At 43.6% G+C, this 24789-nt stretch overlaps 1 protein-coding gene and 1 long non-coding RNA gene across 2 annotated transcripts in view; one reads left to right on the top strand and one right to left on the bottom strand.

Annotated features, from left to right (window-relative positions):
• LOC115473776 overlaps positions 1-13386 on the bottom strand; it is a 39478-nt gene extending 26092 nt beyond the window's left edge. Inside the window, exon 1 of the long non-coding RNA XR_003942747.1 lies at positions 13315-13386. This is a non-coding gene — a long non-coding RNA (uncharacterized LOC115473776). The remainder of the gene's footprint in view (positions 1-13314) is intronic.
• Positions 13387-17256: 3870 nt separating this feature from the next.
• The window catches only part of PTTG1IP (PTTG1 interacting protein), an 80050-nt gene continuing 72517 nt past the window's right edge, over positions 17257-24789 (top strand). The window contains exon 1 of the mRNA XM_030209282.1: positions 17257-17638. Coding sequence (XP_030065142.1) covers positions 17548-17638 — 91 coding nt within the window. The 5' untranslated portion in view covers positions 17257-17547. The remainder of the gene's footprint in view (positions 17639-24789) is intronic.

Genomic DNA, 24789 nt, shown 5'->3' with positions numbered 1-24789 from the left:
ACTGAGTACGAGTGATTGCACTAGGCCGCGGAAGACAGATCTTGGAAAGAATGGTTTTATTCTTTGCAATTTCCACATGGAGTAGAACATCTTTTTGGTTGTGTTGTTCGCGTGAGTCTCAAGTGTTAGGTGTCGGTCAATAGTGACTCCAAGAATTTTTAAAGTTTCTGAGATTGGCAGCTTTAGTTTAGGTGTGTTAATTTCGGTAAATTTTTTCGTGTTGTATTGGGAGGTAAGTATGAGGCATTGAGTTTTTTCTGCGTTCAGTTTCAATCGGAATGCATCTGCCCAGGTGTTCTTGATGTGTAGACTTTGGTTGATTTCGTTGGAGATTTCATTAATGTCTTGTTTGAAAGGAATATATATCGTTACACCATCGGCATATATGTGTGGGTTGAGGTTATGGTTTGATAGAAGTTTTGCCAAGGGGATCATCATTAGATTGAAAATAGTTGGCGAGAGGGGGGATCCCTGTGGTACGCCACACTCAGGAGTCCATGCAGCAGACGTAGTTGAATTTGATGTGACCTGATATGAGTGTAAGGTTAAGAATCCCTTGAACCAGTTTAGAACATTGCCTCCGATGCCAAAATATTCAAGAATGTGTAGTAGGATTCTGTGGTCAACCATATCAAAGGCACTTGACATGTCAAATTGTAAGAGGAGTATATTGGTGCCGGTTGCAATCATTTGTTTAAATTTGGTCATTAGGGTAATTAATATTGTTTCTGTGCTGTGATTTGATCGATCCTGATTGGGCATCATGCAGTATGGAGAACTTGTTAAGATAGTTTGTGAGTTGTTTGGTTACCATCCCTTCGGTTATTTTGGTTATTAGTGGTATAGATGCTATTGGTCTGTAGTTAGTTATTTCGCTTGCGTTTTTCTTTGTATCTTTGGGTATTGGGGTGAGTAAAATTTTTTCCTTTTTCCTTTGGGAAAAGTCCATTTTGTAGCGTGAAGTTCACGTGGTTCGTTAGGTCTATTATGAATTGTTTAGGAGCTGATTTCATGAGCTTGTTTGGACAGATATCTAGTTTGCATTGGGATTTGGCGAATCTTTTGAGTGTTTTAGAGATGAGGTCCTCTGACAGTAATTCGAATTCGGTCCAGATCCTGTCTGCTGGATATACACCGTCTTCTGGGTCTAGACAGTTTAGGAGTGTTGCGTATTCAATAGGGCTGGTGGGTATTTTAAGTCGTAATTGTATGATTTTCTCCTTGAAGTATTTCGCGAGGTTGTCGACCCCTGGTGTATCTTTGCTGTTATTTGTAACTGGTGTGGTGTCTAGCAATTTATTTACAAGGTAGAAGAGTTTGTGTGTATCTTTGTAGTTTGGTCCAATCATTGTTTTGTAGTGTAGTCTTTTAGTCTGTTTAATGGTATATTTGTATTTCCTCTGAAGTGTTTTCCAGGCATTCAGTGTGTGTTCATCTTTCTTTTTGTTCCATGCACGTTCTAGTTTTCTGACTTGTGTTTTGAGTTCTTTCAGCTCTTCGGTGAACCATGGATTAGATTTTTTCCTGTGTGATGTTCTGGTTTGGATTGGGGCAATTGTGTCTAATGTTGTCTTACATATGTCATCCCATTCATGGAGGAATTGAATGGTGTCTGTATTTGTTGACCATTCGTTTTGGTAGACCTGTTGCCAGAATGTTGTGGGGTCTATTTTTCCTCTCGTGGTGTATGTTGTTCGTTCATGTTTGTTGACTGCGTTTCTGTGTATTTTTCGCCAGTGGAGGGAGACATATGCTTTATGGTGGTCTGTCCATTGTGTGGGTGTCCATCTTGTGTCTGTAAGTAGGAGAGTTGAGTCTGGGTCGAATTTGTGTGTAATGATGTCAAGTGTGTGTCCTTTTTTGTGTGTTGGTTGAGTATTAGGAGCGTGTAAGTCCCAGAGTTTTAAGAATTCTTTGCATTCTTGTGTGCCTGTTGAGGTGTCGTCTTCGAGGTGTAGGTTGATATCTCCTATTATGAGGATGTTTGAGGCAGAGACACATGTGTTCGAGATGAAGTCCATGAGTTGCGTTTGGGAGTCTTTCCATTTTCCTGGTGGCCCGTAGAATAGGATTGCGTTGAGGTGTCCTTGTAGGTTTGGATGAGTGAATCTTGTCGAGGCAATTTCGAGTTGTGGTGAGGTGGATTCGCCAGTGGTTGTGATGGTGAACTCGGATTTGTAAATTATGGCTATTCCGCCACCTCTTTTCCCATTTCTTGTCTAGTGGGTGATTTTGTATTCTGGTGGGCATGTCTCTATGATGGTGGGATCTGTAGGGCCGTGGAACCATGTTTCCGTGATGAACAGAAGGTCTAGATTCTCTGTGGTTATCCAGTCTAGTATGTCTACTGAGTTGCTTACTGCTGATCTAGCATTGATGTATCCTATTCGGATTGAGCGGTATGGTTCTGTAGGGAGGTTAGATGTGTTTATTTTTATTAGTTGTCTGTTTCCTCGGTGGTTGAATTTGTCGTTGTTGTTTTTTTTTTCTCTTTCTGTTGGTGATGTTCGTATGTGGAGATTTTTCCTTTTGGTTGGTTATTGTATTTTTGGTCTGGTGAGTTGTTAGTAGGTTGTACATAGAGTTGGTGGATTGTGGTTGGGTTCCGCCCCCTTCATTCAACTGAAACAGCGCTTGCTAAAGTCTCTAATAATCTCTTCCTGGCCAGATCCAAAGGTCTCTATTCTATCCTCATCCTTCTTGATCTATCTGCTGCTTTTTGACACCGTTGATCACTGCCTACTCCTTGATACGATGTCCTCACTTGGATTTCAGGGCTCTGTTCTTTCCTGGTTTTCTTCATATCTCTCCCAGCGTACCTTTAGTGTATACTCTAGTGGATCCTCCTCTACTTCTATCCCACTGTCAGTTGGTGTACCTCAGGGATCTGTCCTGGGACCCCTTCTTTTCTCCATCTATACTTCTTCCCTTGATACTCTGATCTCATCCCATGGTTTTCAATATCATCTTTACGCTGATGACTCCCAGATCTACCTCTCCACACCAGAAATCTCAGCCGAAATCCAGGCCAAAATATCAGCCTGCCTGTCTGACATTGCTGCCTGGATGTCTCAGAGCCATCTGAAACTAAACATGACCAAGACTGAGCTTCTCATTTTCCCCCCTAAACCAACCTCTCCTCCTCCCCCATTCTCTATTTCTGTGGATAACACTCTCATCCTTCCTGTCTCATCAGCTCGTAACCTTGGGGCTCATCTTTGACTCCTCCCTCTCCTTCTCTGCACATATTCAGCAGACTGCTAAAACCTGTCATTTCTTTCTGTATAATATCACCAAAATTCGCCCTTTCCTTTCTGAGCACTCTACCAGAACCCTCATCTACACTCTTATCACCTCTCACTTAGACTATTGCAACTTGCTTCTCACAGGTCTCCCACTTAGCTATCTCTCTCCTCTTCAATCTGTTCAAAATTCTGCTGCATGACTAATATTCCGCCAGTGTCGTTATGCTCATATTAGCCCTCTCCTCAAGTCACTTCACTGGCTTCCTATCCATTTCCGCATACAGTTCAAACTCCTCTTATTGACCTATAAGTGCATTCACTATGCAGCTCCTCAGTACCTCTCCACTCTCATCTCTCCCTACATTCCTTCCCGGGAACTCCGTTCACTGGGTAAATATCTCTTATCTGCACCCTTCTCCTACACTGCTAATTCCAGACTCTGTTCCTTTTATCTTGCTGCACCATATGCCTGGAATAGACTTCCTGAGCCGGTATGTCAAGCTCCATCTCTGGCCGTCTTCAAATATAAGCTAAAAGCCCACCTTTTTGATGCTGCTTTTAACTCCTAACCTTTATTCACTTGTTCAGAACCCTTAATTTATCATCCTCACTTTAATATTCCCTTATCTCTTGTCTGTCCTAATTAGATTGTAAGCTCTGTCAAGCAGGGACTGTCTCTTTATGTTCAAGTGTACAGCGCTGCGTATGTCTAGTAGCGCTTTAGAAATGATAAGTAGTAGTAGTAGTAATATTAAAATTAACATAAAACCAATCCAACCTGGAAATAGGGGTCTCTTCCTCAAGGCCCAACAGCTATCTAATCTAGAGAGATAAAAATTAAACCCAAAATATTTTCTTGCTGATGGGTTGGAACTGAAATCTTTTAACTAAAATTCATGTTTGTTTCCTAACTGAGACAAAAATAACATCTCCCATCAACAAGGGCAGATTATATGAATATTGAAATCAGTAAGAACCAGTGCTTTTTTTGTGCCGGTACGCAACGGTACGGCGTACCGGCACCTTTTTCTCCTCCTCCCCTCCCCTCCCATTATTTCCAGCGATTCTCCGCCTCTCTCCTGCCCTCCCATCGACGTGCAGCGATTTTTCCGTCCCTCCCCTGCCCTCACCTCTCCCATATCCAGCGATTCTTCGTCCCCCAGCGTCCTCCTTCACTGCCTGCCAGCCAGCGTCGGAGTCAGAAGCGAACGGTGCAGGCAGCGATTGGCTGGCAGCGTCGTAGCTTCCCTCTGCAAGTCCCGCCTATGCGTAAACAGGAAGTTGTAGGCGGGACTTGCAGAGGGAAGCTACGATGCTGCCAGCCAATCGCTGCCTGCACCGTTCACTTCTGCATCCGATGCTGGCTGGCAGGCAGTGAAGGAGGACGCTGGGGGACAAAGAATCGCTGGATATGGGAGAAGTGAGGGCAGGGGAGGGACGGAAAAATCGCACGTCGATGGGAGGGCAGGGGAGAGGCAGAGAATCGCTGGAAATAATGGGAGGGAAGGGCAGGGGAAAGAGAATTGCTGGACATGGGATGAGAGGGAAGGGCAAGGGAGAGAGAATTGCTGGACATGGGATGGGATGGGAGGGAAGGGCAAGGGAGAGAGAATTGCTGGACATGGGATGGGAGGGAAGGGCAGGGGAGAGAGAATTGCTGGACATGGGATGGGAGGGAAGGGCAAGGGAGAGAGAATTGCTGGACATGGGAAGGGCAGGGGAGAGAGAATTGCTGGACATGGGAGGGAAGGGCAGGGGAGAGAGAATTGCTGGACATGGGAAGGGCAGGGGAGAGAGAATTGCTGGACATGGGATGGGAGGGAAGGGCAGAGGAGAGAGAATTGATGGGAGGGAAGGGCAAGAGAGAGAGAGAATTGCTGGACATGGGATGGGAGGGAAGGGCAGGGGAGAGAGAATTGCTGGACATGGGATGGGAGGGAAGGGCAGGGGAGAGAGAATTGCTGGACATGGGATGGGAGGGAAGGGCAAGGGAGAGAGAATTGCTGGACATGGGAGGGAAGGGCAGGGGAGAGAGAATTGCTGGACATGGGAAGGGCAGGGAAGAGAGAATTGCTGGACATGGGAGGGAAGGGCAAGGGAGAGAGAATTGCTGGACATGGGATGGGAGGGAAGGGCAGGGGAGAGAGAATTGCTGGACATGGGATGGGAGGGCAGGGAAGAGAGAATTGCTGGACATGGAGGGGAGAGAGGAGAATCGCTGGATGGGGAGGGGAGGACAGGGAAGAGAGAATTGCTGGACATGGATGAGAGAGGAGAGAGGAGAAATGCTAGAAATGGATGGAGAGGAGAGCAGGAGATAGAGGAGAATTGCTGGACATGGATGGATGGAGGAGTTGGCTAGGAGAGAGGAGAAATGCTGACTTGGATGGAGGAGAGGGGAGAGAGAATTATTGCTTTATATGGATACAGAGGAGGGAAGAGAGATGAGAAATGCTGGACATGGATAGAGGGGAGGAGAGAGGAGAAGTGCTGGACATGAATGGAGGGGTGGAAAGAAAAAAGAAGATGCACATGGATGGAGCTGAGGGAAAGGGAAGAGGAAAAAAACTGCACATGGATGGAGAAAATAGGCAAAAGCTGGATCCATGTTATACCTCCTCCAGTCAATTCCATGGAGGAGGACCCAGCTTTTACTTATGGATGCAGGGCAACAAAAGAAGAAGAAAGGAAGAAAGTAAAGAAATAAATGGAAAGGAAGCCCTGGAAATGGAGTTAAGAGAACAGATAGGAGCACAATCAGAGACTGGGACTAATATGGATAGAAAAACAAAGTCACCAGACAACAAAGGTAGAAAAAATCATTTTATTTTCATTTTAGTGTTTGGAATTTGTCTTATTTTGCACTGGGTATACTGGAGCTGTAACAGCTTACAGAAATTATTTATAATGAAAAGAAATCACATTATTTTTTCTCCTATACTAGTTTTATATTTTCAATGATGTCTGTTTATATGCGCCATGGCTGGTATAAGGGGTGTGACTAATGTGGGTGTGGCTATAATAGGGGCGGTGCCATGTGTGGTGACCCCGCCCACAATGAGTACCGGCACCTTTTTTTCTACAAAAAAAGCACTGGTAAGAACTAACAATTTAGTGTAATGTAGTAACAAGTTAGTGACACGTTATACCAAGGTCATCAACTCCTTCTGCCCCTCCGGGTGGAAGATGAACAAGAAGAATCTGTGCTGCTGGGAACCACAGAGTTGATAATAACAGACATTCCACAGAGTTAATAATAATAATAAAACTTTATTTAAAAGTCTAAGTGGGGAACAAATCATATACAAAATATAAAAAAACAAAGCAATAAAAATTATTTCATTATACAACAAACTATACAAAAAACTCTACAATTCAAACATACATCAGATTAAAAGTTACATGGTATTAATAAGCGAGGTTACTAACCTGTAGCAGGTATCTTCCGAGGACAGCAGGCTGCTTGTTCTCACGATTGGGTGACATCCACGGCAGCCCCAGGATCAGAAGATCTTCCTAGCAACAGAAGTTTGCTAGCTCTCGCGTGTCACGCGCGAATCACGCATGCGCAACCGTCTTCCCGCCCGTAGCGCGAGCTTGCTCCTCAGTCAAGTAGAAAGCAAAGACAAGGGAAGACACAACTCCAAAGTAGAGGTGGGCGGGATTGTGAGAACAATCAGCCTGCTGTCCTCGGAGAATGCCTGCTACAGGTTAGTAACCTCACTTTCTCCGAGGACAAGCAGGCTGCTTGTTCTCACGATTGGGGTATCCCTAGCCCCCAGACTCACTCAAAACAACAAACTTTGGTCAATTGGGCCTCGCAACGGCAAGACATAACCGAGATTGACCTAAAGAGACTGAGATTGACCTAAAGAGAACCAACTAACTGAGAGTGCAGCCTGGAACAGAATAAAAACTGGGCCTAGGGGGGTGGAGTTGGATTCTAAACCCCAAACAGATTCTGCAGCACTGACTGCCCCAACCGATTGTCGCGTTGGGTATCCTGCTGTAGGCAGTAATGAGATGTGAATGTGTGGACAAATGACCACGTCGCAGCCTTGCAAATCTCTTCAATAGTGGCTGACTTCAAGTGGGCCACTGACGCTGCCATGGCTGTAACACTATGAGCCGTGACATGGCCCTCAAGAGTCAGCCCAGTTTGGGCATAAGTGAAGGAAATGCAATCTGCTAGCCAATTGGAGATGGTGCGTTTCCTGACAGCCACTCCTCTTCTATTGGGGTCAAAAGAAACAAACAATTGGGCGGACTGTCTATGTGGGCTTGTCCGCTCCAGATAGAAGGCCAGTGCTCTCTTGCAGTCCAATGTGTGCAACTGACATTCAGCAGGGTGGGTATGAGGACGGAGAAAGAATGTTGGCAAGACAATTGACTGGTTCAGATGGAACTCCGACACCACCTTTGGCAAGAACTTAGGGTGAGTGCGGAGGACTACTCTGCTATGATGAAATTTGGTATAAGGAGCATGAGCTACCAAGGCTTGAAGCTCACTGACTCTACGAACTGAAGTGACTGCCACCAAGAAAATGACCTTCCAGGTCAAGTACTTCAGATGGCAAGAATTCAGTGGCTCGAAAGGAGGTTTCATCAGCTGGGTGAGAACGACATTGAGATCCCACGACACTGTAGGAGGCTTGATAGGGGGTTTTGACAAAGGGCTATGAATGCGCAAACAGATCAAAAGCTCCACTCATACTTTTGTTTTCAGTGCCACCCGGTTCTCCTAGAGCAGTGTTTCCCAAGTCCGGTCCTGCAATACCCCTTGCCAGTCAGGTTTTCAGGATATCCATAATGAATATGCATGAAAGAGATTTGCATATAATAGAGGCAGTGTATGCAAATCAGGTTCATGCATATTCACTGTGGACATCCTGAAAACCTGACTGGCAAGGGGTACTCCAGGACTGGACTTGGGAAACATTGTCCTAGAGCACCCCTTCAGGTTAGTGCCTGGGGGGGGGGGGGGGGGGTCACATCACCCTTTGGATGCCAGTGATTCCATTTCTATTACTAAATAATTGAGTGGCTGAAATTTATGGAAGGCTGATGCTACATGTTAAAGATGGCATAGAGTTAAACAGGATATGCATTAGTTAGGCAAAAGTCTTTTTGGAAAATTGCATTATGTAATTTTGCTTTCTGTAATCCATTTCACATCTCATTGGATAGAAGTGGGCTACAAATTAAGGGGGGTCTTTTACTAAAGATTAGCTCCAGTTATCTGCAGCAGGACCCATATGAATAAAATGGGCCCTGCTGCAGATAACTAGAGCTGATCTTTCTCATTGTATTAAATGTGGGCACTCCTGGGGAGATTTGGGTCATATGTTTCGGCATTGTCCTTTAATCCATTCCTACTGGAGTGATGTAACAAAATGCCTAGCTACCCGCCTGGGTTTACCCCACAGCCACTTAGAGGGTCTACCCCCAGCACAGCTCAAGTCCACCTGCACCTGCCGCTTGTGCTCTACACTAGCATCCTCCTCCCACCGACTGGGTCCCAAACACCTCTTGGCGAGTCCCCACTCTCAAATTATCCCCTGTGATTTCTAGGTTACTGGAGGCCACTCTCCCAGTGGTCCCACAGTTCCCAGAAAGCACTTACAGACCCAACACACAAACCACCAGGATTCTTTATCAGTCCAGACAGCAGAGTCAACAAACTGAAAATTGTTTATTGTCTTAAAAATTGAACAGTGAAACATAAAAAGTGTAATCAACAAACAATAACAGGCAACTGAAATATGGATCAATTATAATAATACTAACTAAACATTTGCTTACTTTCTAAAAAGTACCTGGGGAGATCAGGACATATAGCTGCTCACCAGTTATCAAATATAACTGTTTTACAGGGCTTCAGCAAAGAGCTTTCTCTCTCTCTTCTCCCGGGCTGAAACTGGGGCAAAAGACAGTACAATTCAATGAAATGAGCTCCTGGGCCAATCAGAGCCTAGAACAACAATCTTTGAAAGCAGACTGCTTTTCCAAAAGGCTTAAACAAAGAAAACAGCCTTAGTTCTACAGCAGCTCCAAAACATAAACATGCACCATCTGCTGGCCAAACTGGAGAAATACACTTCAAGAAATAAAACAATTTTACAGGCTTAAAACACACTGTTCTGTCACAGGTACTATTATTTATTATTTGTCTACTATAACTGGCCAAATAATTGCATTTCACCAATGGGATCTGTTGCTTGGATGGCTGAAGGCCTTAGCTATTCAGGGGAGGAGCACACGATTATTGCTCCAAGAATCTTGGGTGATAACATTAAAATGTGTTCTAAGACACTGGTTGCAAACAGATTGAAGGCGTGGGCTACATTGTTTGTGTGTAATGGAGTCTGGAGGAGTGTAGATGAAGATTTTTGATGGTCTGGGATCCTTATCTTTATTCCTTTTCTCTAAAAGCAAGTTCAATTATAAATGTTATAGGTGGACTTTCCAGACAGTTTCAAGCTTAGGTCTGGGTTTCGAAATGTTATTTAGGAATTTTTGAAGTCTGATTGAGTTGGGGTGGGGATGAGTGTTGGGAATAGGGAGATGGGGGGTTAGGGGACTGGTGAGGGATTCTTATGCTTATCTTGAACGCTGGAAGCTATTAGAATACAGGTTCTCTCCAGCTTATGGCAACTCTGATAATGATTGGGGGAGGAGAGATGGGGGGGTTTTATGTCATCTTGTATCTTAGCCACCTTGCCTTCTCTTCTGTTTCCAACTGTATTATACTATATTTACTGCAGAAGGACTTTATGTTGATTTTTTGAGAAGACAGATGATGGGTAAGGGGAATGCTCTATAAATATAGATGACGGAAAAGTTTAGTTCTGTTTTATCATGTAAATTTGTATTCTTTACACATTATGCAGTCTTTGTGCTGGCTGTACTTCCTTATGCGTTGTCATCAATAAAAAGTGTTATACAGTAAAATGCTATGGAGGGTAATGGGATAGGGTCGGGAAGGGGATAAGTGAGGAGTTGGAATATTTTTTTTAAGTTAAGAGATGTATTGTTTACTTGAATATTTATTGAACTCAATAAAAAAAAAAGATTTAACATAGAATGAAAAAAAGAAAAGGAGCCATTGCAAAAGTTAAAAGTTTACATGACATATGGGCACTGTTTAAAAAACTATGATTAGAATCATATAAGCCCATAACATTAACAGCATGCAACCAATTAAAACTGTCTTTCATTGTCATGATTCTCTTGGATTATGTTGTCAAATCAGATACAAAGAACTATTTTGTTATTTATGCTGCTGATGACTGTCTCATTTCAATTCAAACACAGTTTAAATCCTCATGTTGTATTTTTTATTCTTGCTTGTGTACTTTATTTTGAAATGTAAACACACTACACTATAGTAAAAGGTAAATTACAGGGTGCTGCTTCAATATACTTACAGGATCGTACATTACCGGAAGCAAACAAAATGGATCTTGCCATTGATGCTAGACTGTATAATAAACTGTAAAATACGGTAGGATCTTAAAAAAGGAAATATTTTTGTTTGGATTGTATAATTGTGTTACTATTGTTTTCTATAAAAGACAGATGGAGCCCTTTTACAAGTGCATCAAGCAGTTAACATGTAAATATGTGTACGCTGTTAACACGAGTGCAGTAACTTACCATTGTTGGATGACAACGAGGGGCATAATCGAAAGGGACGTCCTTGCAAAAGTCCCGGTGTAGGGGCAGGGAAACCTGTATTATCAAAACAAGATGGACGTCCATCTTTCGTTTCGATAATACGGTCGGGGATGCCCAAATCTTGAAATTTAGGTCGTCCTTAGAGATGGTCATCCCTAGACTTGGTCGTTTCTGATTTTCGGCAATAATGGAAACCAAGGACACCCATCTCATAAACAACCAAATGCAAGCCCTTTGGTCGTGGGAGGAGCCAGCATTCATATTGCACTGGTCTCCCTCACATGCCAGGACACCAACCGGGCACCCTAGGGGGCACTGAAGTGGACTTCAGAAATTGCTCCCAGGTACATAGCTCCCTTACCTTGTGTGCTGAGCCTCCCAAACCCCACTGCCCACAACTGTACACAACTGTACCTAGATGTGGGTACAGTGGGTTTGTGGTGGGTTTTGGAGGGCTCATATTTACCACCACAAGTGTAACAGGTAGTGGTGGATGGGCCTGGCTCCGCCTGCCTGAAGTGCACTGCACCAACTAAAACTGCTCCAGGGACCTGCATACTGCTGTGATGGACCTGAGTATGGCATTTGAGGCTGGCACAAAATATTTTAAAAGATATTTTTTGAGGGTGGGAGGGGGTTAATGACCACTGGGGGAGCAAGGGGAGGTCATCCCTGATTCTCTCCGGTGGTCATTTGGTCAGTTCGGGCACCTTTTTGTGCCTTGGTCGTAAGAAAAACAGGACCAGGTAAAGTCGTCCAAGTGCTCATCAGGGACGCCCTTTTGTTTTACATTATGGGTTGAGGACGTCCATGTGTTAGGCATGCCCAAGTCCGCCTTTGCTACGCCTCCGACACGCCCCCATGAACTTTGGATGTCCCCGCAACAGAAAGCAGTTGGGGACGCCCAAAATCGGCTTTCGATTATACCGATTTGGGCGACCCTGTGAGAAGGATGCCCTTCTTCCGATTAGTGTCAAAAGATGGGCGTCCTTCTCTTTCGAAAATGAGCCTGCAAGCGTGCTAATTTGTGTGTTAACTGCATGCTTTCTTAGGGTACAGGAATTCAATGGGTTATGGGTGGAGAATAGGTGTGGACTGCAACCTGCAGTTAGTGCACGGTACTTACCATGTGTTGTCCACTGTTTCCTCTAAACTGAGCGGGAGTCCTCCCTAAGAACACAAGTACTGCCATACTGGGACAGACCGAAGGTCAATCAAGCCCAGTATCCTTTTTCCTACAGTGGCCAATCCAGGTTACAAGTACCTGACAAAATTCCAAAACAGTACATTTTATGCTGCTTATCCTAGAAATAAGCAGTGTGTTCTGTGCTAAATTGGTTAGTGAAGCAAACCAATTAGTGTGTGAGCCCTTACTGCCTCCATAAAGGGTGACAGTAAGGGATCATGCGCTAATATGTTTTAATGGCCACGCACTAATGGCAAAATTAGTACGTGGCTGGTAATGCAAAAAAATAGGAAATTCAGCCATTTTACCCCAGTGGTAAAAATGGCCTTAACGCATGGGAAAATCCAAGAAGACAGGAGGAGCCTCCACGGAAAGTCAAAGCAAAACAACAAAAGTAGAGGCTGAAAAATGCGCAAACCAATAGGGAGATAATATCAAAAACCAGTTTATTCAGAATATTCATATCAATATCAAGGACCCGACACGGTCTGTGTTTTGGCGCCAAAGCGCCTGCCTCAGGGGACACAATCAACTTTCTCTGAGAAGAAGCTGATAGGCTTGAATAATTCCTTTATGCATGCAAGTTAATCCACACAGCAGGGCCCAAAGAGGTCTCTCCCTTCTCTATTGGCAGTTGGCACATGCAGTTGTAGTAGAATGCTATGAATAGCAGGCGCCCTGAGGCAGGCGCTTTGGCGCCGAAACACAGACCGTGTCGGGTCCTTGATATTGATATGAATATTCTGAATAAACTGGTTTTTGATATTATCTCCCTATTGGTTTGCGCATTTGTCAGCCTCTACTTTTGCTGTTTTGCTTAACGCATGGGAAACACTCATGTAAGGGTGCGCTAAGACCATCCTTTACCACTGTTTGGTAAAGGGCCCCTTAAAATACATTTTGGGGGAAGTTATTAACGTGGGCTATTGTTAAGACATTTTATTTTACCAGTAACTCATGCTATTTTAGCAAAGGTCCCATTTTATGCCATGAGACCTAGTTATATTAACCCAAGTTAACAAGTAAAATAACACGTCTTAGTGGTAGCCCATGTTGATAATTTTCCCCTTGAATACCTTGGTTGGCTAAATTGTTTCCACATTCCTTTACTGAAGGTTCTTCTACAGATAGCTCTGTGGAGTTGCTGATGGTGGTATTAGAAAACCCTGGTAGAGGTGTTTCATTGATTCAAAACTACAGACTTACCTCAACTGTTGATTGCAAAATTGTTGCTAAAAGCCTGGCTAGTAGATTGGCAGCAAGGCTAATTTTATAGTAAGGCACCTAGGGAAAAAATGAAAAATGCACCTGTTTTATGCCAGTTGAAAAAGGCACACTAAATATTGCTCATTCAATGCAAAAAGGTCAGGTTCAGATGTTAAAATTAGACTGACAACACATTTATTTATTTATTAGGATTTATTTACCGCCTTTTTGAAAGAATTCACTCAAGGCAGTCTACAGAAAGAATAAATCAAACATAAGCAATAGACAATTACAGCAGTAAAAATTTTCAAATAACAATACGTCTGGCACACTATACTACTTACAATGTCAACACAATATGTAATAGAACATTTTAATAGACAGTGTAGGGTATAAGCAAAGATGGAACATATAGATAGGTAAGAGTAAGAGGAGTTGGAAAATAAGGTGACTAATTTAAAGTTGCACATATATATTGCTAGTGAAAAAGGCCAGTTTCTGACAGAAATGAAACGGGCGCTAGCAAGGTTTTCCTCGGAGTGTGTATGTTTGAGAGAGTGTGTGTGAGATTGACTGTGTGAGAGAGAGTGAATGTGCGAGTGTGTGTGTGTGTGACAGAAAGAGAGTGAGACTGAGTGTGAGTGTGTCCGTGAGAGAGAGAGAGAGTGTGTGTGAGAATCAGAGTGTATGCAAGGGGCCCCTCCCTGCTCCGTCCCAGTTCCAGGGTCCCCCTCCATCCCTCCCTCCAAGTTCCAGGGTCATCCCCCCCTCCCTCCGAATTCCAGGGTCCCTTCCAGTTTCAGGGTCCCCCCACCACCCTACCTCAGAGTTTCAGGGTCTCCACCATCCCAGTTCCAGGGTCCCCCTACCAGTTCAAGGGTCGCTCCCCCTCCCAGTTCCACGGTCCTGTCCCCTACCTTCCTCTCTCCCTCCGAGGTGCTTGGTGGGGGGGGGGGGGGGGGTTGCTATTTGCTGTCAACCTAAGGAGACACTGCTTCTGGCATCCAGCAGCTAAGTCCTGTCGTGACCCACAGGCAGCTGGAGGTCCCTCATACTGTTTCAGTGACACACATTGACAGGCAACGGCGGGGCTGATACAGCCACGGGCACCCTGGATAAACTTTGTATTGTTGACAAATGATGTGAAAATACAGAGTTTAAAATTGCTGTTTCTACCAGGTAGAATAATTTTTAAAGCTGTTTTAGTGATATTTAATTTAGATTTCATGATATTCATATGTACAGATGGGTAGCTTTCAAATAAATTAAAAAGGTGTGCAGTAAGAAAACAAAAAACCTTTTGTCCTTTACCTGTTAAGGCGCAGTTTATCCAGCAGAAACAGCTTTAGACGTGTTTCAGATGTAAGAAGAAAAAAAAAACGACATGTGGCTCAGCAGCTCCTAGGTGTGCTTGGTTTTGAGTGTATGGGAATGACGGCTGTGTTGGGGAGTGGAAACAGAGATTAACCAATGGGCTTCCTTGCTTACAGTGTAGTTGATTGGGTCACTTCCATTCATGTGTAGTAATCGTCCTGCTGCATGGCCAGAGTCGGAGAGGAGAGGGGGTGTGGCGGAACGGTGAGCGAGCGGCTGTGGGAGGGGGGACGGGGTGCAGCGGCAATTTTGTTTGGTTTTGAGTGTATGGGAATGACGGCTGCATTGGGGAGTGGAAACAGAGATTAACCAATGGGCTTCCTTGATTCGTTGAGTGTCTGTGCTCCACCCTAACGTCATCACGTTTGACATGAGGGTGGGGCAGACACTCATGGGATCTACACAACTACAAATTTAGAAAGTTGAAATGTTGGAGGCTTCATTAGAATGTTGGGGTTGTGAATTATGTCTGGATGGGGTGTGGCTGAGGGCGGGTCTATGAGTGAGAGTGAGTGGTGCTGACAGCCTAGCCTACCAACAGTACAGGGCTTCAGTTTTTCCCTGCCACAGAGTGAGCTTCAGAACGTTGGAGGTGAGAATTATTTATATAGATACTGTACATATACTGATGTGCATATATATACACACGCCAGAATGACTAAACAAATAGCTTTTCTGTCTGATGGCTTCTCTAATACACCATCAAATTTAGGGGTCCTTTCACAAAGGTGCACTAATGGATTTTGCGCACGCTCCTGCAACCACACACCCAAACAAACATTCCGTGGCTCCCCATGCTAATCCTAATCACATTGTAGTCAAGCCCCCATTAAGTACGTCACCCCATCCCCCCCCCCAAATACCCCTCCGCCTACATTAACCCATCCAACTCTAGCCTTCCCTGGCAAACACTGCAACATTGTGAATCAAGCTCAAGCCCCCCCCCCCCACAAAAACATAAGGTAACCAGAAACAGTAGCTCTAACCATACTCAGAAAATCATATAGTATCTGATATAAAAAAAAAAAAGTACAAGTATTTTAAACACCAGTATATAGATGTAGATCTGCAGGTAGAGGTAGAAAAGCAACCTCAGGAAAACTGTAAGGCACACACATATCTGTTCTGTTCTCTGACAGCCTTGCACTAGTTTATAATGTGACCCTAAAATGTGTTTAATGCTTTTATTGTTATTCTCACTTCTAAGGATATTTACTGCTGCAGTCCTTACTGCAAAGATATGTGAGCAATGCATTGTGTGTAATGAAGTCTCACAGGCAATGCAGCCACACCTGCCTGTCCATATAAGGACTGTTACTATTGGTCTGTGCTGCTCCTGCCAGACCTCTTCTCTTTCTCAGCCAAGCTTGGCTCCTTTGTTTACCTGATATCATTCCCTGGTCATTCTTACTATCTCTATCCTGAGAGGGCATCCAGGTATGACCTTTCCCCTCCAATCGAGGGCTGTCCTCTAGGATCACCCTTGCTACCTGATGGCAGGCTCTGTCCCCATTGGTCTCTTTACCCCCTCCTCCCTGGGCCTGTGTGAGCCCTTCTTGGCCTCTCTCTCTCCCTCTCTTCATCAGGCATTCTCCATCTTGCTTCAGAGAGCACTTGTCCTGCTAAACTCCTTGGAACGAACTTGTTTTTTTTACCTCGAATATATCTTCCTAATGAGAAATTGCATGTTCCAGTTACCCAGCTCTGAGCTAATTCTACCTGTTCCAATTATTTTCCCACCTCTGCAATAAAGCTGCCTTTCTCCAGATTTCTGCCTCCAACCACTGATACAGCTCTCAGAATTACAGAGTCTCTGTGCCCTGAGGCAACACTTCTGAACATCAGACTGCGAGTAAATTATCTATATGTATTCAATAAAGGAAACTTCGAAAGCAAATGTTACTGCTATCCTGCCTGTGGAGAATGAGAGAGAGAATACTGGTTGCTATGCACAGGCCACTCATTAGTGTTCTCTATCGCCATCTGCTGGCAGATGATCCTTGGGATGTAATTAAGATTGCTGGGATTGTTTGGGATATACGTGTCATAATTAATAAATAAAATAGCTTACAAAGAAAACATGAGCAAAGTGATGTGGTAGCCATGCCAGTCCACTTTTAAAGGTAATAAATAGAAATAAATCAAAACACAGAAAAGAAAATAAGATGATTTCTGTTCTGAAGAAGGGTTACCTTCGAAAGCTAATCAAAAAGTGCATTTGTTAGTCCAATAAAAAACAAAGTATCTTATTTTCTTTCCCGTGTTTTTGTTTTATTTCTATTTACCACCATATAAAGAAAACATGAAAATTTGAACAACACCCTTGCCTTTGACTGGAAGCAGTCGAAATTGATCTACGTCCAAAGTTTTACGCATCAAACATCGAGGAACTCATCATCATCATTTCTCTCAGCACGACACATACTGACAACAAACGCAATTTTTCCTGCTTCGGCGCGTGCACATGCGCGCGTGCCAGTTGGTGGCGGAAACAAGACGCGCGCGCGCACACATATCTCGGCTCGGAGGGGGGGGGCGGTGCGAAGCGTGAGAGGAGGTGACTGAAGGCGACGTCACGAGTTATCAAAAAAAAAAAAAAAAACTTTTTGTTTATTTGTCGAGCAGGCGAAAAAGAGAGTGAAGCGGTCGAGGCTGTTCTTTCTATTCACTTTTCCTGCAACTGGGAAAATTAGCTGCTTTTTGAGAACCAACGAGATAGTGGTTTGTTGGACGCTTCCTTACACGCTAAATCTCGGCAACTATCAGGAAGAGCTCCAGAAAAGTTTTTTTTTGTCTTTCCACATTCCCGACTAGGGAACGTGCTTTCAGTCGTCTCTTGTGTGAGCTTTGGACGCCGATATGGCGAGAGTCGGGCTTTGCGGGCGCTGGCTCCTCGGCTGGCTCTGTTTGCTGTCGGCTGTGGGTTTTGCCCTGGCCGCACCTGACTCAGGTGAGCTGAGATTCTCCAGCACGCGGCTTACTGAGTGTGATTGTCAATGTCGCCTGCCTTCGTAGTGCATCAAAAGAATTTTAGGTAAAGCTGTGACATCTGCTTCAGAACTCACAAATCCCTAATCTATGCTGATTTGGCTCCTTTTTGTGTTTTGACTCATGATCTTTGTGTCATTTAATTCTAGTCAAGCAAGTGGATTCACATGTGGATTAGTTATTTCCCAAAGCAACCAACGCAGGATTAACTGTGCATGAATAGGATTGTGTTCGACTGGGATATGAAAGGGGAGACTGATGCATGGTGGATTAGTTTCCCAACAGGCGTTTCGCAAAGTTTGAAACTGGATTACGTCAGTCCCGAATTTAAAAAAAATATATAGAATAAGCATGTTTTTTTGTATGTGTTACTGTGACATAATGGCCTCATTCTCAAAGAACGTAGGGGTCCTTTTACTAAGGCGTGCTGAAAAATGGCCTGCGCTGGTGTAGACGCGTGTATTGGATGCGCACAGGTCAATTTTTCAGCGTACCTGCAGAAAAGGCCTCTTTTTTTTTTTTGGCTGGAAATGGACGTGTGGTAAAATAAAAGTTGGCGCACGGCCATTTTGGGCCTCAGACCATACCACCACCCATTGACTTAGCGGTAAAGTCTCACGCTTTAACCGGGCAGTAATCGTCAGTGTACATACACAGCCGATTACTGCTTGGTTAGTGCCGTGCACTGGAAAATTTCTGGCACGTGTACTGGACACATGTAAAAAATGAAATTACCACCCGTGCCACACAGTAGCTGGGCGGTAGTTCCAAATTACATAGTAACACTAGCCGTTGAGCCCGTAAAAACGGGCTAGTAAAGGAAGGAAGGGGGGGGGGTTGAAAGCCCCCCCCCTCCGGATAGGTCGCCGCCCCCTCCCCCCCCCCCCCCGGAGTCCCCTCCGCCACCCCTCCACCCGGGCCGGGTACCTGGCTTCACTATTCAAACCGCCGGAACGCAGCACACAGCTCATCTGAGCTGCCGTCGGCCTTCCTTCTTCTCTGCGTGTGTTCCGCCCTCGTGTGACGTAACGTCGGCGAGGGCGGGACACAGGCAGGTAAGGAAGGCCAACGGTAGCTCAGATGAGCTGTGTGCTGCGTTCTGGCGGTTTGAATAGTGAAGCCAGGTACCCGGGCCGGGTGGAGGGTGGGCGGCAGCGGCGACTCCGGGTGGGTGGGGGGAGCGGTAGCGGCAACCCTGGGGGGGCGGCGGCGGCGGTTCCCTCACTCGCAGGTGCACAGGTTCCCTCTCTGTCACGCTCCCGTCATCACGTATTGACACGGGGGCGGGACAGAGAGGGTCTCTACTGCGCATTTGTGAGTGAGTACGCCTCTTGCCATTTATATGTTTGATAGTAGATGACTGCAGAAAAAGACCTGCACGGTCCATCCAGTCTGCCCAAGAAGATAAATTCATATGTGCTACTTTTTTATTTGTACTGTCCTCTTCAGTGCACAGACCGTATAAGTCTGGCCAGCCCTATCCCCGTCTCCCAACCACCAACCCCGCCTCCCAACCACCAGCTCTGGCACAGACCGTATAAGTCTGCCCAGCACTATCCCCGCCACCCAACCACCAGCCCCGGCACAGACCGTATATGTCTGCCCAGCACTAGCCCCACCTCCCAACCACCAGCTCTGCCACCCATTCTAGGCTAAGCTCCTGAGGATCCCTTCCTTCTGCACAGGATTCCTTTATGTTTATCCCACACATGTTTGAATTCCGTTACCGTTTTCATCTCCACCACACCCGCGGGAGGGCATTCCAAGCATCCACCACCCTCTCCGTGAAAAAATACTTCCTGACATTCTTCTTGAGTCTGCCCCCCTTCAGTCTCTAAATTGGCACGGGTAGGCGCCTACATGGCTTAGTAAAAGGGCCCATTAGACTTACAAAGTTCCATGGAACTTTGTATGTCTAAGTGCTTTGAAAATATGCCTTGTCAGGTTCTTAAACTTCTTGAAGTGGAAGGGGACAACTGGCGGTCAGCCGCCGATGGCCAGCGTTTTGTCCCCTGAGCAGCAAGTGCGGGACCACTGAGCGACGAACTGCCCACAGATGAAAGGGTTGGTGAGTCCTTTGATTAGCGCCGGCGAAGGAGCGTCGACGCTCTTGGACCTGGAAAAAACAACTCCATTGCTCCCGAATTATTCAACCACCATGTCCAAAGGAGTGGAGGAGTGAATTAGAGGCATATACTGAAACGGAGGACGTTTACAGCAGAAACCGAATCGGCGGAACCACTCCTAAACACCTAAGAGAAATTAACTTGGAGTTTTTGGCTCCCGTGGACATTGAATACCATCTGGAAGGCGCTTCGGGACCTAACGGTGGCAGTAAATAATTTTGTTTCAGATATAATTTTTATTAGAGAGTTACATGGACAATTTAACTGAACCCTTTGAGAGTGAAAAATTGATTTAACAAATGATTCTACACGAGCAGGAAGTGGTTATGATTTTGAAAATGATAATAGACCAGAAACTTTGAATAATAAAATGAATATTATTATAGATGATTAATTTCGAGATTATTGTTTTTCCCAGAGTTCCACGTATGACTCCTAAAGTTTTCCTCAGAAATATTTCCTTAATTATCACTTTAAAAGGAGTGAAGCCTGTGAAAACTGGGATTACTTTAATCAGCGGGATTTGAATTAGAGACTTAAGTATATGTATTGTTAAGTAACTTCTGGTTTTTAAAAGAGACAGAATGTAATCAGATGTATTATTTCTAACTAATATTGGACAATAAGTATGTTTTCAATTAAATGATTTGACTATACACCGTATTGGCCTTGAAACCAACCAGATGATCAATGTGGAATATTGAATTAGACGAGTAATATCTGGGGATAATCAGGTTAATACCCCTTTTTTTTCTGTTTACTGTTTAATTGATCTTGTCTTGTTTCACTCTCCCTATTTAGTGGTCTAAGGAAGAGAATAGAATTACCTGACTGAAATAATTCCTATATATTACTTTCTCTGTATTTCCGGCAAGTTGTTTTATCGCTTGTAAAAATTTAAATGGTTATAAATAAAAAATTTAAACTTCTTGAAGTCAAATCTGTAGACTGGTTATTTTAGAGCTGTACACTAGATTAGGGCTTCCCGACTTTTTCAAGCCAAGTCTAAAGTATCAATCGAGTACCTCTCTTTAGCTCCAGCTCCCCCATACCCTTTTAAAGCTGCCTTAGAGCGGTTGCTGGAAGCAATTCACAACGCACTGCCCGTGCTGACATCATAGCCTTCTGTCTGACCTTTCCGCCCACCTATGCAGAAACAGGAAGTTGCATCATACAGAAGGCTCTGAGCTTCTGGCAACCTCTGTAAGACAGCTTTAAAAATGTATGGGGGGTGGGGAGAGGGACGGAGGGATGGATGCCATTGTGCTTGAGATTTTTTTTTGGCTGTGTGCTGCACACCTCATACCCCCTGGGGAGGTCTCATGTACCCCTTGGGGTACGTGTACCGCTTCTTGGGAAAATATGCACTAGATATAGCACGAGGACTCCTTGGAAAGTAGTGCTCTTGCTTTGTCAAGGTTTGGGTAAAACCCAGTGTTTTCTGTACACTAAGGGATCCTTTTACTAAGCAGTGCTAAAAAGTGGCCAGCGGTAGTTATAGCGCGTGGGTTTCCTGCACGCTTTGGCCATTTTTTTAGTGTGGCTTGAAAATGTCCACATTTCAGTTTTTTCTATTAATTGCCACATGCTAATTTCCAAATTAGTGCGTGGCTATTACTGCCAGCCCTTACCGCCTCCTATTTAGGAGGTGGTAAGGGCTCATATGCTATTTGTGCAGTAATCTGGCAGTGCATGGCAATGTGGCCTATGCTGCCTGATTTCTGCTGGGAATGCCTCCCCCCCAGTGCTAGAAAATAAAAATTATTTTCTAGTTCTGGAAATGGCATGCAGCAAAACCAAAGCTACAACAGGGCACCTGGGCGCGCCCAGTGTTAGCCCTACTGCACCTTGGTAAAAGGGCCCCTAAATATAAAAGCAGATTTCAGTAAGGGCCAGGATCCTTTCATAGCTGTTACTTTTCTTTCTTTCTGAGGTTTCCAAGCTTTTTCTTTTAAAAAGAACTAATTCCTTTTGTTGCAAGCCTTTGTTGATGCTTGAAGATAAGATTTAGACAGTGTATCTGGAAGCTTTGTATTATTGTGAGTAGTTATGTATTGCATTTTGTGTGTTACTTATGAATCAAGTATAAAATATACATTTTTTTTAGTCTTAGTTTATTAACTTTTGCTGCAAGAAAACAGTAGTACAAATATCAACAACAGAAATTTAGCAAATCTTTAAGAGTGTAAAGAGAAAAAAAAGAAAGAGGAGAGAGAGGACATGGAACATAATGTAAATCATGCATATTGCACAAATAAGTATCAGAAAGTTAATTAGTCTTTCCTTAGATATGATTCAAGTGAAGATCATTTTTTCTTATAGAAAGCAAAACACATTTAGCATAATAAGTTTCATATTGATATCTTTGAAAGAGTAAATTCCACCACTCTTGGTAGGTGGCTTGGTTAAGGGATTTCCAATGTGTGAAAACAACTTTGTCTTAAAGATAAACATGGTATTAACAAATAAACAGTCATTGTTCTTTAAAGTGTCACTAAAACATTGATCTTTAAGTATCACATATTTTTGTATATCATATTTCATGTTTCTGGTGCAATATCTGTCAATGTAGACCAAACCTCCTTCCAGAATTTCTGTATACATATACAGTCAAATGTCAGATGCTTAATAGTGCCTTTCTTGGATTGGCAGGACCAGTACAGATTGGATATAGAGGGGTCAATTAAGTGTGATTTAAGAGCTGTCCATAGATCTGTGTGAAAAAAAAATATAAAGATTGTATTGACGATGAGGATCTTGAACATTTAAATAAGGAGCTCCATATCTGTTCCCAAGATTTATCTGTAATGGGTTGCTGAATATCTTCTTCCCAGCATTCATGGAGGCCTGAACATAACTTAGTTGTAACCATTGATAAAATTGAGAGTCTAATAAAGAAAATTCAACTTCTGACAGTAGAGATGTATTAAATTTCCAAGTAGAAGATTTAGTATTGTTAGAAGACCAAGAGGCATATTTTCAAAGCACTTTGGGAGGCTAAGTTCCATAGGTTTCTATGGAACTTTGGGAGGCTAAGTGCTTTGAAAATGAGCCTCCAAGTGAAATCACATCTTCTACTTGGAAATTTAATACATCTCTACTGTCAGATCCAGCATTTTTGCAACATATTTCCCAGAAATCAACCAAATGTTTCACTAACAATGATAATTCTGTATCATCCCACATAATATGGGAAGTTTATAAAACATGGCTGAGAGGTGAAATAATTAGTTATGCATCTCATCTTCGTAAAACCAACAACGCTGCTACTATTAATCTTGAGAAGGAAATTCACCAACTTGAATTGACTTTGTACACATCCTCATCTAAGTCTACACTTCAAAAACTCAGATCTAAGATGAAGCATAATTCTCTACTGTCAAGCATATCTAATGTCACTACCTTTAAACAAAATGATCTGTACTATTCAGAATCAAATAAAGCTGGAAAACTGTTAGCATCTTGTCTTAACAGTAAAAGAACAAAACACTGTATAGGTTCAATTCAGTCATCTACAGTTATTTCCTTAACTTCACCTCAAATCCTTGAAGTTTTTAAGTCATTCTACACATCACTCTACTCTTCCAAATGCACAGCTAATGATCTCAACATTTCCAAGTAATGCTTTTATTAATCCGAATAATCACACATGGAAATCTTTCTCAACTATGGAAGTTGAATTTTCTTTATTAGAATCTCAATTTTATCAATGGTTACAACGAAGTTATGTGCTGAAAAAAAGTAAATTGCAAGTCCAAATGAGCTCATTCATATATCTGTTAAAACCCAACTCACTGGTCATGCTGCCTCATATATACAAATTTATCTCAAATCTCCTGTAAAATGTTCAGGCCTCCATGAATGCTGGGAAGAAGATATTCAGCATATTGCCTATCCTCCTTTGGCATTCACATGCTGAAGTGTTCTAGTGTGTCACATTGATATCACCAGTATCTACCTCCATTTGCTGGTCAGGAAGGGATGCAACCCATTTGTGTGGATTGGTGTAGTAGGATTCAGAGAGAGGAAATTTAATAGATATGAATACATTTCTCCTTACTGCTATGGGAGCTGTATGTCTGATGGGTTTGGAAATCAATATCCCTACTATACTCTGTTTCAAAGTGTTTGAACATTTTAATTGTAACATGGGAAGTACTGATGGGTAAGGACCAACTGGCTTATCTTGAATGGCCATTTGTCTTGGATATGGCTCACTACTGCTTCCTTGAAGGTAAAGCTATCTCTGGGTCTCCACTCTGCCCTTAGGGGCTTAGGTCTGACAGGATACAAATTCTGATCTGAGTTGTGCATAAGAGAAGGCTGTTTCATAAGGAGGAACTGTCTCTGTCACTGATATGCCTTGAAGGGGCACCTCTGTTGCCACTTCCCTGGAAAAATTGTCCTCACTACTGCTACCATCTATTTCTTACCATTTTTGTAAGAGAAAAACATCCAAAAAGTGTCATAAAGCATCATTTGGACGGATTTCTTCTCAAAATGTCCAAATTGGTATTTTTGAAACCTGTTTTGCAAACATCTGTCTATGCATTTCATCTGCATTATGCTCAAATTACAAGGGGGCATGTTGGGGGCATTTTGAAGGCGGGATTAGGGAGTGCCTAACACTTAAACGTTTTACAGCCGTAATGGAACAAAACCAAAATGTCTAAGATGAAAACTTCAACGTTTTGGTTTAGACCTGTTTTTCTAACAAATGACACAAAAAGGTACCCTAAATGACCAGATGACCACTGGAGGAATTCAGGGATGAACCCCCCCCCCCCTTACTCCTCCCATTGGTCACTGAACCCCTCACATCCTCCAAAAATGTGAATACAAATGGTGCTCACCAGCCTCTGTGACAGCCTCAGATGTTATAGCCAGGTCAATTAGAGCAGCATGCAGGTCCCCGGAGTAGTATAGTGGTGGAGGTAGTGCACTGAAGACAGATGGACCCAGGCCCATACCTCCTCCTACCTGTTAC

Source organism: Microcaecilia unicolor, chromosome 7, assembly GCF_901765095.1.
Source record: "Microcaecilia unicolor chromosome 7, aMicUni1.1, whole genome shotgun sequence".
Taxonomy (NCBI): Eukaryota; Metazoa; Chordata; class Amphibia; order Gymnophiona; family Siphonopidae; genus Microcaecilia; species Microcaecilia unicolor.
The sequence above is the reverse complement of the archived record's forward strand: the minus strand, read 5'-3'. Positions and strand labels throughout refer to the sequence as shown.